At 40.5% G+C, this 17,793-nt stretch overlaps 1 protein-coding gene across 7 annotated transcripts in view; it reads left to right on the forward strand.

Moving 5' to 3' along the window:
- AGAP1 (ArfGAP with GTPase domain, ankyrin repeat and PH domain 1) overlaps positions 1-17,793 on the forward strand; it is a 757,099-nt gene that overhangs the window by 503,091 nt on the left and 236,215 nt on the right. For all 7 annotated transcript variants that reach the window (XM_029069277.2, XM_029069278.2, XM_029069281.2 and 4 more), the window contains one exon: positions 7,468-7,572. In XM_029069277.2, coding sequence (XP_028925110.1) covers positions 7,468-7,572 — 105 coding nt within the window. The remainder of the gene's footprint in view (positions 1-7,467; positions 7,573-17,793) is intronic.

The raw sequence follows: 17,793 nt of genomic DNA on the forward strand, positions 1-17,793 counted from the left end.
TGGCAGTTCTTTTGAGTCATTCTAAAATGTTTTCATAAATCAAGCAGTCAGTCAGTCGTGTTTATTGAGCACTTACTCTGTGCAGAGGACTATACCAAACAGTTAGGGGAGTACAGTACAACCGAGTTGTTAGATATTGTGAATATCTGTAATTCTATTTATTTATATTGATCCTACTGATGTCTATCTTCTTGTTTTGTTTCTTTGTCTCCCCCCTTCTAGACTGTGAGCCCGTTGTTGGGTAGGGATTGTCACTATCTGTTGCTGAAATGTACTTTCCAAGCACTTAGTACGGTGCTCTGCACACAGTAAGTGCTCAATAAATACGACTGACTGAATATTGTGCTTGCCCACAAGGAGCTTACAGTCTACAGGACTTAAAGGCATACTGTGTCAAAATACACTGGGTTGATGAACAAAAGCATGAACTGATCCATGCAAAGCATTTAAAAGACTGAGACCAGTTAAATGATTTGTCTCTGCAGTAAACTCTATTTTAATGTATTCATATTTAATGTACTCTATATTTAGTAATACAAAATGACAGTCTAGATATTGAAACTAAGATTAATACAGGAACAAGGACAGCCCATTTTGTGAGTGTTCTTTAAATTAAAAAGTTTGTTATAGTGCTTATTAAAATGGGAACTGAGTGAATACGTTAAATGATATTGTGAAAAAAAATTGAACAGAGAAGCTACAGATTATGCAAATACCATAAAGACAAAACACATTTAAACATTTAACCATGATGGTGTTTGGTGGGTTATATATGATTTTCAAAGGAAGGATGCAATTGACAATATTTTTAAAGTGCTTCTTTTGTCACTTGCAGACCCCACTTAAAACATTTAGTACACAGAAATAATGTTAGAATAGTACACTCTCTTTTTAATTTAAAAATTATGTTGAGTTCATTTGGTGGATTTGTAGTCTTTCCAAGTCTCTTAAAATTGTGCATGTCAGTGAAACTGCTTTTTGTGTGTTCATCAGGAACACCAAAAACTCAACTTTGATTTGTAAATTTGCTGTAGTTGTAGAAGAAATAGTAATAAGAAGTTGATAAAAGTTATACCTTGCAGGGTATCAGTCTCTATCCATTATCTCTTTTCTCTTGTGTTGGTTAATGCCTTCTACATTTCTCTAACACTAAACTCTCTTCATGGTTTTTTTCCTATTGTCTTGCCTTGGGATTATTGCATATTTGAAGTAATTTGCATCTCCATATGTATGGCATAGTTAAGATGAAGTTGTGGTCATTAATTAATCCCTATCCTTCCCCCTGTTTAAGTTAGCCCAGAAGCAGCGTGGGTCAGTCAGTGGAAAGAGCCTGGGCTTGGGACTCAGAGGTCATGGGTTCTAATCCCAGCTCTGCCACTTATTCGCTGTGGGACCTTGGGCAAGCCACTTAACTACTCCGTGCCTCAGTTACCTCATCTGGAAAATGGGGATTAGAACTGTGAGCCCCAGGTGGGGCAAACTGATTACCTTGTATCTACCCAGCGCTTAGAACAGTAGTAAGCGCTTAACAAACAAATTTTTATTATTAATTATAGAGAGGGCAAAAATTATAGTATATCACACCTTCTCCTCAGCTTGGAAGTTGACTTTCCTATCAGCGTCAGCATCAGTACCACCTACTATCAAAAGCCCTCATGGGTGTGGCAGTATGTTAGTTGCTGAACAAAGTGAGATGAAAAACAATTTGGGGACTAATAGGAGCTTCCAGTTTGGGTCAGGTCAAGCTTGTAGGTGTATTGAAGTCAAACAGAAAAATGAGTACTTAGAAATGCCTCAAGTAAGTAAAGGAGATGTCCATACCAAATTGTCCCAGTAATTTCCCTCCATATCAGAAAAGCCAGAGGGATTAGTAAGGCTAGGTTCTTTTCTTCTTTCTGCTTCTCCTCTAGACTGCAACCTCGTTGTGGGAAGGGAATGGGTCTGTTATATTGTACTCTCCCAAGTGCTTAGTACAGTGCTCTGCATACAGTAAGTGCTCAATAAATACAGTTGACTGACTGACTTGCACCCCCTTCAGTCTACCGAAACTGATCTCTCTAAAGTGTCCAGTAATCCTTTCCTTGCCAAATTTGACAGTCTAATCCTACTTGGCCTTTCAGCTGCCTTCAGCACTGTGGACCACCCCCGTCTGTTGGAAACATTAACCCTTGGCTTCACTGACACTGTCCTCTCCTGGTTCTCCTAGTTCTCTGGCTGCTTATTCTCAGTCTCTTTTGCAAGCTCATCCTCTGCTTCCCACCCCATCACTGTGAGAGCCCCTGAGGGCTTAGTAATGGCTCCACTTCTATTCTATGTCTACACCCATGGCCTTGGGGCAGTCATTTGCTCCCATGTCTGCAACTATCATCTCTACACATATGCTTCCCAAATCTATCTCCCCAGTCCTGACAGTCTTCTCTGCAGTCTCACATTTCCTCCTGACTTCAGGGTATCTCTCCTTGGATGCCCCACTATTATCTCTAAACATGTCCAAGCCAGGACTCATCTTCCCACCCAAACCCTGTCCTCCCTCTGTCATTCCTGTCACAGTAGGCAACACCACTATCCTCTGTATCTCACAAGCTCTAACCTTGGCATCATCCTCAACTCATCTCTGTCATTCAACCCAGATATTCAATCTGTCACCAAATCATGTCGGTTCTACCTTCACAATACTGCAGAAATCCACCCTCCCTCTCCATCCAACCTGTTACTACACTGATCCAAGAATTTATTCTATCGTCCCTTAACTACTGCATCAGCCTCCTTGCTGACTTCCCTCCCTCTTGTCTCCACTCTACTGCCCCGGTCATTGTTTTTGAGCCAGTGTGGACTAGTGGAAAGAGCATGGGTCTGGGAGTCAGAGGACCTAGGTTCTAATTCCAGCATTGCCAGTGTCCCGGTGTGTGTTCTTGGGCAAGTCACTTAATTACTCTGGGCCTCAGTTTCCTCAACTGTAAGAATGGAGCTAAAATAACTGTTTACCCTTCATCCTTAGACTGTGACCCCCAGATAGGATGGGGACGCTGTCTGACCCGATTTCTTTTATCTACCTCAGTGCTTAGTAAAGTGCTTGACACTTAGTAAGCACTTACCAGATACCACCATTATTAGTGCTATTATTATTATTATTTTCTAAAACAAGTTCAGTCCACATCTACCCACTCCTCAACAACCTGCAGTGGTTACCCATCCACCTCCACATCAAATAGAAATGTACTACCTTTGGATTAAAAGCACTCAATCATCTGGTCCCCTCCTACCTTACCTTGCTGATTTCCTATTACAACCCAGTCCACACAATTCGTTACCCTAACATCAACTTACTCAGTGAACCTCAGTCTCATCTATCTCACTGCCGACCCCTTGCCCATCTCCTTCTTCCGGCCTGGAGCTCCCTCCTCACTTTATATCCCTTTGTCTAACACTCTCTTCACCTTCAAAGCTTTATTAAAGTCACATCTTCTCTGAAAGCCCTTCCCCGATTAAGCCATGTTTTTCCCTACTCCCTCTCCTCTCTGTGTTACCTAAGCATTTGGATCGGTACCCTTTAAGCACTTGATATTCACCCCAGCCTCAGCCCCACTGCTAAGTGCTTAGTACAGTGCTCTGCATATAGTAAGTACTCAGTAAACAGCAATGAATGAATAACTGTAATTTGCATATTAATTCAGCATCTGTCTCTCCCTGTAGTCTGTGGACTCCTTGTGGGAAGGGAACATGTTTACCAACTCTATTGTGTTGTACTCTCCCAAGTGCTTAGAGCAGTGATCTGCACACAGAACCACTATATACAATGCCCTGCACACAGAAGCGCTCAGTAAATGCCATTGGTTGAGTTGTTAGAAGTTCCTGCTGGATGCAGAGAGGAGTGGGCCTCAACCAATTGAGATTTTTGAGGATTGGGAAGATGTGAACAAAATAACATTTTATAAAAGTGATCTGGGCAGCAGAGTAGAGTATGGACTGAACAGGGGAGAGATTGAAGGTAGGAAGATCTACCAGGAGGCTGATGGCAGATGTGAGGAGAATGGATGCAAGCAGTGTGACAAAGCAGCTTTAGGCACGCGGAAGAAAGGTTATAAAGTTAGAGTAAAGCACAGGCCATTCAATGTTTGGAGGCAACTTCAGCAGAAAGGTAACAATTACAAGAATGATTGCTCTCCTTGAAGAGAAACTACAAGATGGCTGAAATAGCAAAAGACAGATTTTAAGACACTGCTGAATTCTCCAGAGAGTTAATTGTACTTGACCTGAGAGTTCTGATGTCAGCATGTAGGGGTTGTAGTTCTTCCCAAGTTTCTTCAAGCAAACCAATATGTGAGTAGTACATTGCAACCATAAATTGACCTCTTGATTATGAAATTCCTAATTTCCCTTTTTAAAATTTGAATTCTATCTCTAAAGAATTTTTTAGTGGTTTATTTTAGATTATTCCACATGGGCTGAAAGAAGTATTACCATATTTGAAGTTCCTCCTCCAAGAAGGGTCTTTAAGTTTGAAATAATAACTTTTAGAAAGAGACAACTCTCAGAACTCAGAGTTAATTTCACCTCCCAAGCTATCATGAAGTCATTTTCCACATCAGGTCCTGCAGTATTTCAAAATTTAATTTTAACCCTATTGCCTTAAATTATGGACTTTTTGGCTTCCATCTAAGGAATATGTCCAGGAAATCATCAGAATCAGCAGAATTTATTAAGCATCTAATATGATCAAGGCACCGAATTAAGTGCTTGGTGGGCATTTGACAGAGCGGAAGACATGATTCTTGCTCTCAAGGAGTTTATAGTCAATTAGGGGATACTATAACTTTAAACTGATGACTGCATGATTGTTAAGAAAAACAAATAAATGAATATATAATAGATGAAGACTGAAAAGCATGATTGAGTATCATAATGATAATATGATAATTGCATTATCTGTTAAACACTCAGTGGGCCAAGCATTGTGCTAAGTGTTAGGGTAGTTACAGTGCAGCCAAATCAGACACCGTCTCTGTTCAATGTAGTCTCTGCAAATGTGGAAACTAGGGCCAAAAAAAAGTTAATTACCCTAGGTCACACAGACAAGTGCAGAGCTGGGATTAGAACACCTGTCTGGTTTTGAGAAAGCCAACACAAAGTTGCCTAGAGTGTTATAAATCACTTTAGATTGAGGTTACAGGATTGCAAATTGACATTTATTATTTGACGTTTGAGCAAAGACAAGAAATATTTGAACAATGGGTTCTAATCCCGTAGTTCTGATTTTTCCATGGCTTATAACTGACTCATGTCCTGAAATGTTGTTAAGAATTGATCCATATTTGCTGGAAAAATGTAGCAGAAGTTACTTTAGTACGGGTTATGATAAAAATATAAAGGCACTAAGCTCAGAACTCATATTGGATAGAAATATTTGATATTTTTTAAGGGTAAATAGCATATATTCCCCCTTCCTGTTATGTGGTATTTGATATTTTTTAAGGGTAAATAGTATATATTCCCCCTTCCTGTTATGTCAATCCATTTGATTATGTGAAAGTGGTCTTTTGAAAACTTTTTAAGCTCCCATGACAAGAAAAATTCCCGTCAGAGTTTTAGTTTAAATTGAGAGTGCTTAGGCTGACACAGGTCATATTTTATCTAGGAGAGTCCTAGACTTTTATAGATAATTCCAACAATTTTAAACAAATATGCAAAGGTCTTGGGAGTTGCTTCTGTCCCAGCTAAACCACCCAGTTTGCCTTGCATAACTCTTAACTGCTTTTGTTTTGATCAAATGCTTGTACTTCTATAGTGGATATGGAGTTTATTCAATACACTCTCAGTTTAAATCCCCTAGGATTTTAGGGTCTTGTTCAGATATCCAGAATGACTTTAAATTTGCACTTTCCCATTTTCCCTGACAGCATGGTTGCCAGGAGAAAAAATAATTTGACCAAGCTTTCAGCAGTGTTCTGACATTCTAATTTTTTAAAATGCAATAAACTTGTTAAGCATAATAGTATATTAGCTAGCAAACTATAGTTCCTCAGAAAGGGCAGATTATTCTGTAATTTCCTGGCATGAGATTTTCATTCATTCTTTTTTTGAGGGTCTGAAAATTACAGAGTTCTGTGGCCTTTTCAGGTTTCCGTGCTGTTTGCAGTTAACCAGTTGTAGACACAGTTTTAGTGGAATGTTTATCTGTGGAGTTAATTGTTTTGCTGAGGTGTAACACACTGCGATCTAAATTATGCCATGGATACCTGAATTGTAAGAACTTTGATAGTTCCCAAAAGGAGAAGTTTAAGATAAAAAAAAATCATCAAAATAATTTCATTGATGCCTCTTTGAAGAGTTTCTTTTAGCTTACAAGTTTAAATTCCAAGCTACTTTAGGACCCTGGGGCCTTTGAGGAGTATCATAGTTGTGAAGGGTTTGGAAATTTTTTTGAGCAGGCCATAGTTGGGAAGGGTTTGGGAATTTTTTCACCAAGCACTGTTTATGTTGTAGTGAAGTGCCTGCGGACTGCTCCCTCCCAAGTATTGTTTTCCTTACATATTTTAATTTTAACATTTTGGATTGATAAATTTTAGCTTACTCACATAATATCCCATATGTTTGTCCTGTCTCTCTTAGATTATGAGTTCTTGTGAGTCAGGAATCATGTGTTTGTTGCTGTTCCTGGATTTACTCCAGTGTCTGTACAATGTTTCATACATGTGATCATACAATAAATGGTGTTGGTAATAGTAATTTCAAAGCATTTCACAACACTAAACTTACAGGAAGAAATATGAAACCAAACCATTTCATTAATGTAGACTAAAATTAGGAATTTGTGATTTTACAAGTGGGTTTTCTTACATTGTTCTTATTATCATTACACTAATGTTTATTTCATTTGTTAAGCATTGACTTTGTACAGAGCCTGTCGTAAGCACTGGGGAGAGATGTGAAAATGGTTAGTCATATAGGAGGTCCCTACCCCACAGGGGTTCAAAGTCCAAAAGTAAGGGGAAAGAGGGAAGTTTGGCAACAGACACATAGAAAACAAAATCAGTAGGTACAGTCATCCTAAACAGCAATCCAACAACATTCCTCTAGATTGTGAGCTCACTGTGGACAGGAATGTGTCTGTTTGTTGTTATATTGTAATCTCCCAAGCACTTAGTACCTTACCTTTGCACCAGTAAACGCTCCATAAATAGGATTGAATGAATGAACGAATGAATGAAAAATATGCAAATCACTACTGGAGGAAATAATTCTCAAGCTTCTCACCACCAGCAGCAGGCCATCTTTGATCCACATATTACTGCCATCCCCGTGTTCTAAAAGGATTTCATATACTTTCAATTTTGAAGTGAAAGGTGGAGGAAGGGAAAGAGTGGATGGGAAAGAGTGAATTTTAGCTATAATCCGAATGTTTTCTTTATCTGTCCTCTTATTCCAATTATCATTCTTTTCTAAACAGTCACATTTTCTTGTTCCTAGGGTATGCTGCTGAAGCGAAGTGGCAAATCATTGAATAAGGAATGGAAAAAGAAGTATGTGACCCTGTGTGACAATGGAGTACTGACATATCATCCAAGTTTACATGTAAGTGTGGCCTTTTGTTGCAGCTTGCAGACATCAGACCTCTTAACCACCAAAAATGTATTTCTTTGTCTTTGAAGCAAAAATGTCATTTGCAGATGTTTGCCTAAATTAAAACCTTTCCTTGGTGCCATTTTGCTTAGATTCAAAGGGAATAAAGTATTCCAATTATTGCTTTTCCTGTTCTAGAAGGACTTCTCATGAGTATGAGGAAAGCATACCATAGTACCAGGGCCCACCAATCACTGGCCCAAAAAATCTTTAAGTAGAGGGATTATGTCTACCAACTCTATTATATTGTGCTTTTCCAAGCCCTTAAATCGTACAGGGCCCCACCAGTCACTGGCCCAGAAAGCCTTCAAGAAGAGGGATTGTGTCTAAACTCTATTATATTGTTCTCTCCCAAGCACTTAGAACAGTGCTCTTCATGCAGTAAACACTGAATAAATACCATTGATTGATGGACACGGCTGGACAAGACTAACTTGAGTTGCCTTTCATTGCTGCCTCTGTCCCGTCATGCCCTCCTTGCACCCTTGATAGCTAAGGCACTTTTCCAGAAGTGGGGATTGCTCTGCCCATCACAATGTAGGCCCATCATGCTACAGTTTCCTGAAGTCAGAACTGTCTTTCTTGCCTACTTCTAAAATGGATATTTCAAAACTGAAATCCTGACCCTAAAGAAGTGATCTTTATGGTAGTATAGACTGATTCATGTTACCTTTAGAGTTTTTCAGTCAGTCAATGGCATTGATCACTTACTGTGTGCAAAGTATTAAACTAAGTGCTTGGGAGAGTACAGTACAATACAGGTGGTAGACATGTTCCCTGTCTACAATGATTTTACAGTCTACAGGAGGAGGTTTTAGGGAGAATGTTCCCACCCACTGAATAGCACTAAGTCCTCTTTTGTTTCTTCCCATTTACTTCCCCTTTCTCACAACTCTTACCATTCTTTTATAAAGCGAGAATGAGCAAAAACTCAACTCTCTTCTCTTGTTCAGGAACTGTCAGGCTGTAGAATATATAATATCCTCCAAGAATGGAACAGCATACTTGTTTCTGTTCTGTCATTTCTAGAAACTGTTGTAGCAGGAGTGAGCAGAATATTTTGTAATATCTCTTAAACTCTCCTGCTATGGAGGGTGGCAAAAGGAATAATGAATTCATTTCTTCAACCTTCGTGATTCTTGATGATGCTTTAAAATAGCTGATTCAGGGATACTATTATGTTGTATGACATCATTCTTGAAATACTTTACAATATTTAGAAGCAAGCTCCTATTTAAACCAAAAAAGATGGTAGTAGTGTTAAGAAGAAATATGATATAAGTAGTAGTAGTGGATGAATTATATTGGTCATCAACATTCTTATTTAAAGTTCTTCTTGTTTTAAACCCCTAGTTCAATGATCTTGCCTCATTGGAAATAAATTTGCGTGAGGTTTGACATTTGTTATCAAAGTATATTTCTGAATTGTTACCAAACCAATTTCCATTTAAGGTTTTTAATTTAGAAATTTGATTTAGAGTAGAAAAATAAACCTGGTGTTTTACTTTTTTTTTAAACCTGTACATCAGAGACCAACTTAACTATTGAACAATTTTAATAATGCTGAAATCATGGGGGTGTTATGATCAAAGTTCCAAGGAGAAAGGAGCAATAGGAGAGACAGTACTATTTCAGAGGAAAGGAAGAAAACCAGAAATTTTTAGCTCTCTCAGCACCTAGGAATAATAGAGTGTGAAGGTGGAGCTTTTGATCTAGACACTCTGGGAATAAAGCCATTTAAAAAAAAAAAGATTGAAGATTAGAGAATTTGGTGGTCCCAGGGACCCCAATCATTCATTCATTCATTCATTCAATAGTATTTATTGAGCGCTTACTATGTGCAGAGCACTGTACTAAGCGCTTGGAATGTAAAAATCGGTAACAGATAGAGACAGTCCCTGCCCTTTGATGGGTTTACAGTCTAATCGGGGGACCCAGCAGACAAGAACAATGGCAGTAAATAGAATCAATCATGGACTACGGAGTCAGTTCCATTAGTTAATAGTATTTATTGAATGCCTAGTGCACGCAGAAAATTTTGCTACTGTCAAGGAGAATACATTAGGGGTAGATGACTCAATTCCTGTCCTAATGGAGAAGCTTTGGGTAGAATAGATCGGATGCAATTGGCCCTCCTCAATGTCCATCACCGTTTGACAGCTCTTCTATAGACTTATTTAAATAAATCAACATTGATTTTATTGTTATCAGTTAAATGGCTGCAAATATGCAATCTTGATATCTCCAGGTGGAGGTAGTATATTTTTTTCAATGGTATTTGTTAAGCATTTACTATATGCCAGGCACTGTGCTAAGCACAGGAGTAGATACAGGATAATCAGGTTGAACACAGTCCCTGTCCCATATAGGGCTCGCTGTCCTAAACCCCATATTACAGATAAGATAATTCAAGCACAGATAATTCAAGTGCAGAGAAGCAACATGGCTAGTGGATAAGGCAGAGGCCTAGGAGTCAGAGAGTCATGGGTTCTAATCCCAACACTGCCACTTGTCTGCTGTGTGACCTTAGGCAAGTCACTTCACTTCTCTGGGGCTCAGTTACCTCATCTGTAAAATGGGGACTGAAACTGTGAGCCCCACATAGGATGGGGACTGTGTCCAACCCAATTTGCTTGTATCCACCCCGGCGCTTAGTAATAATAATAATGATAATGGTATTTATTAAGTACTTACCATGTGCCAAGCACTGTTTTAAGCACCAGAGTAGATACAAAGTAATCAGGTTGTCCCATGTGGGGCTCACGGTCTTACTCTCCATTTTGCAGGGGAGGTAACTGAGGCACAGAGAAGTTAAGTGGCTTGCCCAAGGTCACACAGTGGGCAAGTGGTAAAGCGGGGGATTAGAACCCTCATCCTCTGACTCCCAAGCCTGTGCTCTTGCCACTAAACCATGTTGTTTCTTAGTAAAGTCCCTGGCACATAGTAAGTGCTTAACAAATACCTTAAGTATTGTTATTATTATCATTAAGTGACTTGCCCAAGGTCACACTGCCAACGAGTGGTGGAGCCGGGATTAGAACACAGATCCTCTGACTCCCAGGCCCATGCTCTTTCCACTAGGCCCACTGCTTCCCCATATTGACTGACCAATGCCGGTTTCTTTGCACTGATACTTTAAGAAGTTTATTTGTTTGATGGCTAATGAAAGACTGTGTCCAATATCTTAGTAAACACAAGATGGTGTCACTTTGAAAACTGTCAAGTAATTTGATTTCCTATAGGTTTTTAATGGATGTTTGGTTAACCCCAATCAAGGTGGGCTCAGTCACAACAGCCAGGTCAAAGAATTCTCAGCTTTCTCTAACAGGGATTGAAATGTGTGCCTTAGGAAGCACCTTGATGGAAAAACAGAGGGCATAATGAGAAAGAACTTCGACCTCAGGGCTTCACAGTTCAGTACAGCTACCTATTCATCTTGTGTGTCTACCGCACAGTCATTGAGTGCACAGTTGAAATTCTGGTTGACACAGATTTGTGCTCTTGATTCCCTAAAGGCATCTATAAGAATTACCCCAAGTGTCTCTTGGATTTTAATGGTGTTAGTGAAGAGGTATTGAATGGATATCCTACATAATCTTTCTGTGCCTTGAATAGGTCCTAGATCCAATCGTGTCTTCCTGGTTAATTCAGTAGCATTTGTGTTTTGATCCCCAACTTCCTATATGTGTTCTTCCCAGCACAGAGCCCCTTGTTTGGTACATAGAACATCAGTTTTTGTTTGAGCTTTCTAACGTGTTACAGTGGCTTTTGAATTGATTATTTCAAGTGCAAGTGACACTGTGGCTATTTCAATAAACCAATCAATTGTATTTATTGAGTGCTTACTGTGTGCAGTGCTTAGTGCAATGCTCTGCAATGTACTAAGCACTTGGGAGAGTACAATATAACAGAGTTGGTACATGTTCTCTGCCTTCAACGAGCTTATAGTCTAGACAGAAAGACAGACAATATTAGTAGACAAATTATGGATAGGTACATTAGTGCTACAGGACTGAGGGAGGAAGGGATAAAGGGAGCAAATCCAAGGGTAAGGGTGATGCAGAAGAGAGTGGGAGAAGAGGCTTAGTCAGAGAAGGCCTGTTGGGAGAGATGTGCCTTCAATAAAGCTCTAAAGATGGGGAGAGTAAATGTAGGCTGAATATGAAGAAGGAGGGTGTTCCAGGCCAGAGGCAGGATGTGGGTAAGTCAGTGGTGAAATAGATAAGCTCTAGGTACAGAGAGTAGGTTGGCATTAGAGGAGCCCAGTGTGTGGGCTGGGTTGTGGTAAGAGAGTGGTGAGGTAAGGTAGGCGGGGGCAAGGTGATTGAGTGCTTTAAAGCAGATGGAATGGAGTTACTGTTTGATGCAGAGGTAGATGAGTAACTACTGAAGAGTCGGGGAAGTGGGGAAACTCACACTGAACCTTTTTGTAGAAACATGATCCCGGCAGCAGAGTCAAGTGTGGACTGGAGTGGGGAGAGATAGGAGGCAGGGAAGGCAGCAAGGAGGTTGATACAGTAAACAAAGCAGGGTAGAATCAATTATTAGGCAAACATGATAGCAGTTTGGATGAAAAGGAAAGGGCGGATTTTAATGATATTCTGAAGGTTGCACCGACAGAATTTAATGACAGATTAAAAATATGTGAGTTGAATGAGAGAAATAAGTCAAGGATAATGCCAAGATGGGGCTTGCAAGACTGAAAGGGTGGTAGCATTGTCTAAAGTGACAGGGAAATTTGAGGGAGGACAAGATTTGGGTGGGAAGATAAGGAGTTTTGCTTTGCACATAGTAAATTTGAGATGTTGGCAGGACCTCCAAGTAGAGATGCCATGAAGGCAGGGGGAATGCAAGACTGCAGAGAGGGAGAGAGATCAGGGCTGGAGATGTAGCCTTGAGAATCATCCACAGAGGTGGCCGATGAAGCTATGGGAGCTAATGAGCTCTCCAAGGGAATGGGTATAGAAGGAGATTCAGAACTGAGCCATGAAGGACCTCCACAGTTAGGGAGAAAGAACCCTCAGGAAGAGAGGGAGAATGAGCAGCCAGAGAGATGAGAAGAACCAGGAGAAGTCATTGGCAGTGAAGCCAAGGTTGGATAACATTTTCAGGTGAAGGGGGTGGTCAGCAGTGCCAAAGGCAGCTGAGAGGTCAAGGGGGATTAGGATGGAGTTCAGACTGTTCGATTTGGCAAGAAGGAGATCATTTTGCTAAAAAAAAGAAGATCATTTTGCTAAAAAAAGAGGTTTCTCAGCAAGAGTTACAGTGACATTTTTACCTGGCAGTTCCATTTTAGACAATAAAATGCCCTAAAATCACAAACCAGATGCAGGGCCCTTTTTTTGTTTTCAAAATAGTCTTAAAATCCTATTCAGTACGTTCATTAGTGTTCTTTCCCTCTAGATTTTAAGTTCCTTGTGAGTAGGAACACGTCTACCAACTCTGTTATATTGTAGTCTGCCAAGCATTTAGTACACTGTTCTGTACACAGTACGTGTTCAGTAAATTTTATTGACTGATAAAACTTTACACAGGGCGCCTAGTATGTTCAATTCTGAAAAGAGTTTTTCTTCTCTAGGGAACTGCCCTGCTCTGTATCTATCTCATTGTATAGCCCATAGAAAGCTCATAATAAATGCTACAAGAATTAGCGAAGAAACAGTAGACAGGATGTGGAGACTGACTGAATTTGAGGATTGAAAGAGAAAGTGAATTCAAGGATAATGCCTAGTTTGTGGACTTGAGAGATGGGAAGAAAGGTGGTGGGGTCAGCAATGATGGGAAAGTTGGAGGGAGGCTAACTTTTAGGTGGGAAGGTGGGGAGTTCAGTTTTGGACATGTTGAGCTTTGAGTGCCAGTAGGTCATCCTTGTAGAGCTGTCATGGAAGCAGGAGGAAATGTTAAATTGCAGAGGAGGATAGAGGTCAGAGCTAATAAAGTAAATATGGGAGTCACCTGATTTGAGATGGGAGTTGAAGCCATGAAAGCAGATGTTTTCCCCAAGGGAATGAATGTAAAAAGAGAACATAAAGGATCCCAGAACTGAGCCTCGAATCCCCATGGTTAGGGAATAGGAGGCGGAGGAGGAGCCCATGAAAGAGATCAAGAAAGGATGGCCAGAGGGGAAAACCAGGAGAGGACTGTCAGAGAAACCAACGTTGGTTCGTGTTCCCATTTGAAGGGTAGAGTTCACAGTAGCAGTGGCAGCTTAGAAGTCAAAGGTTTAGGACAGAATAGATTCCAAAAGATTTAGTGTGGAGGAAGTCACTGGTGACCTTGGAGAGAGCAATTTCACTGGAGTGGAGTGGGTGGAAGCTAGATTGTCGAGGAGGGGGTTGGAAGAGAGGAAGTAGAGGCAGTGGGAGTAAAACAAGCCATTCAAGGAGTTGGCCACTTATTTTTCCCTCTCCTTCCTATCACCTTCAGTCTTCAGCAGATGATTTTTCCCCTGCTATGGAATTTGATGCACCACAATTTGATCTCCTCCTCCCTTTACATATCTTTTATAATTTTGACAAGTCCCATGGCCCACTTGGGTTGATCTCTCAGCAATACTAAACGGGCCAAACCTTAAAATGATCTGGAAAAGTACCCTAAAATGACACAAGGGAAACTGTGTAGAGGAAATCCTGTTTATGTTAACATAATATGTCATTCACCATGTCAGTCGTACTTATTGAGCATTTACTATGTGCAGAGCACTGTACTAAGCCCTTGGGAGAGTATAACATAACAGAGTTGGAAGATGAACTCCCTCCCCACAATGAGCTTACAGTCTAGAAACGAAGTTTATGGAGGGACCAACTTGATTAATCTGTTAGAAATTTTACATAAATATTAGTGAGAATCAGTGCTACCTAGTGGAAAGAGCACGGGCCTAGGCATTGGAGGACTTGGGTTCTAATCTCAGTTCCTCCACTTGCTAGGCATGTAACCTTAGTCTAGTCACCTAACTTCTCTGTGCCTCAGTTTCATCAACTGTAAAAAAAGGGGATTCAATGCCTGCTCTCCCTCGTACTTAGACTGTGAGCCCCATGTGGGACAGGGACTGTCAGACCTGATTAAGTTGTATCTACCAGAGCGCTAAGAATAGTTCCTGACACACAGAAAGAAGTTAATATACTATAAAAATTTAAAAAAGTCTACCATACTCTCCCAAGTACTTAGTTGAGTGCTCAGTATACAGTAGTCAATAAATATCACTGATTGATTTATTGTTTAGTGATGATAGGATTTCCCTTTTGGCAAAATTACAACTAAATTAATGACAGCACCTTGTGGTTTATGATCACACTCTTTTATTTTTCAAGTAAATTCTACATAGCCTCTCTATTCTGAGGGTTAGCTTACACCCCATCATGTATTCTTAGGTTGTCTAATGGTCTTCTAGTCCTGCATCATTTCCTAAGCTTCTTGTGCATACATGAAATATGTGCTGTCCTGCTTCAGTTCCATGGCTCTGGAAGCTGGAACTTTATAGGTTTCCCTTAGGCTCAGTGATAAGCGGACACATCAAATGGAGGTCTCCATGTTTGCATCCTCCTTCTTGACCATACAGATATACATCTCTCTCTCTCTCTCTCTCTCCCCCCCCCCCACACACACACACTCTTTCTCTCCCCTCTCTCCCCTCCCCCTTCCCTCCCTTCTCTCCTGTTGCCCAATTCCCTAAGACAGTGTAATAATAATAATAATAATGTTGGTATTTGTTAAGCGCTTACTATGTGCCGAGCACTGTTCTAAGCGCTGGGGTAGACATAGGGGAATCAGGTTGTCCCACGTGGGGCTCACAGTCTTAATCCCCATTTTACAGATGAGGGAACTGAGGCACGGAGAAGTTAAGTGACTTGCCCACAGTCACACAGCCGACAAGTGGCAGAGCTGGGATTCGAACTCATGAGCCCTGACTCCAAAGCCCGTGCTCTTTCCACTGAGCCACGCTGCTTCTCCTGTGTAGTGGGAGGCACAGTGGATTAGTAGAAAGAGTGCAGGTTTAGCACTCAGAAACCCAGGTCCTAGTCCTGCTCCACCACTTGCCTGCTCAGTGACCTTGGGCATGTCACTTAACCCTGTGCCTTAGTTTCCTCATCTGTAAAATGGGGATAAAATACCTGTTCAAAGAGGTTCGCATACAGAAACTATTTCTCTCAACCTGAATCATGCACATAGTCAAAAGGAACTTAGAGCAGATGCATGTGGCTATCATCTTAATTTGCGAGTTATCTTAGGCTAAACTATGTTGCAAAGTCTTTTCCCCAGGCAAAGCCTTCAGGCAGGCCACAAGGTCTGACCAATTGACTTGTGTTAATCAAATCTAGAGCTTGGCCATGACAGTCTTAAACAGCAGTGGCTGTTACCATTAATAATAATAATAATGTTGGTATTTGTTAAGCGCTTACTATGTGCCAAGCACTGTTCTAAGCACTGGGGTAGACACAGGGGAATCAGGTTGTCCCACGTGGGGCTCACAGTCTTAATCCCCATTTTACAGATGAGGTAACTAAGGCACCGAGAAGTTAAGTGACTTGCCCAAAGTCACCCAGCTGACAAGTGGTAGAGCCGGGGTTCGAACCCATGACCCATGACCATTACCCTGCAAACCCTGATTTTAACATCTTCTGTTGTGGACTTTTCCCCTTTGTGTCACTGGTCATATTCTGATTTGATTTATCTTATTTGGGGATCTGATTTAGCCATGGTCCGTAAAGCCTTCGCAAAACCCTCAACTGCATCCTGGGGGAAGGTTTTATCCTGTCTGCCTTGGATAATATCGATCAAAGGGTGGTCAGTAATTTTAGCCCTAGTTCAATGGTATATAGCAAAGTATGTTCCAAACAGAGTCCCATTTACTCTACTGGACATTACTCTTGCCCTTAAATTTGTGCCATTGAAAACTCTAATCCTAAATGTAATGCATCTTGTCATGCCTTCTCCAGATTGTTCTGACTTCCACTTGAATGAGAATATTTTTCTGATCTCCTTCTCATGTGCAATTTTCATATAGAGAACTGAGGGTTTTATGATGGGGCAGTGTACGCTAACTTCAAATGTGCATGAAAATGGATGAAAAATTAAATGTTGGATATTGTTGAGAACTGCCTTTTTTGGACATATTTACTTGTATAACCCTTTTAAAGGCTATCAGTTCTATCATAGCATAAGTTTTCACCATGTATTTTGTTAGAACACCAGTATTAGGGAATGTTCTTCTGACAACATGCACCTATCTAGTTAAAACACAATGTGGTGTCAGTAGAAACACTTGTCCCCATGTGCCCGGCATAAAATGTAGTGAGAGAACTTCAGGGAGAGAATACCTTAGCATGGAAGTTTACATCCAGAATGTAGTCCCCCACACTATCAGAGAATAGACTATTGGTGAAATGATTCTGTCCTATGCATTGGAATATATGTAGCTGTTTAAGTCAAGAGAGATCTCTTTGCTTTTCATTTGGCATTTATGGATTTCACTCCTAACTTTGGAAAGGGTCAAGATGACCTTTTCATTCATACCCATCAGGGATTTAAATTGTCTATAGTAATTTCTGAGTAATTAGGTTTACACTTTAGTCTTTTGAACATTAGATTGCCAAAAATCATTATGCAGGGATGGGGAGGAAATTAGTGAAAAGCTTTCACTTTACTGTTTGATAATAAGTAGTGACAGAGGACATGCTGTATGAGAAAGAGTGAATATTGGGGATAAATGAGGAAACAGTCTTTCAGTCTACCAAGAAATTGAATTCCATGATTGTATTTTATAAATATTTTTTTCTCCTGCTCGTAACCTGATTGTTCACTCATTGCTCTGGTCTTTTTGAGGAAGAGGGAGGTGGGAGTAGGAGATTGTTGTTTCTTCTCAGGTGTGCCGGTGGCCCCAAATGGAAACCAATCAAGGTGCGATTTATGTTCATTAAGTGCTTGTCAAAACTGAAAAATTTTCTAATCAACAGCAATCTAGCTGAGGCCCCCTCAATGGCTGGGAGTGTCGCCTCTGCAGTATCGGCTATTTGCCTGTTACAACTCTAGGCTAGAAATCCGCTGATGATTACATTAGGCTAAGCTGCGAAGTAAATGAACCATGTCTTATTTAGGTGCAACTAGCTTCAGTGTAGTCCTGCCCCGCAGGGCACTTTATAGCGTTTTATGGCTTTAAAATTAGTGTAGCTTCCC

This window comes from Ornithorhynchus anatinus, chromosome 7 (assembly GCF_004115215.2).
Source record: "Ornithorhynchus anatinus isolate Pmale09 chromosome 7, mOrnAna1.pri.v4, whole genome shotgun sequence".
Classification (NCBI taxonomy): domain Eukaryota; kingdom Metazoa; phylum Chordata; class Mammalia; order Monotremata; family Ornithorhynchidae; genus Ornithorhynchus; species Ornithorhynchus anatinus.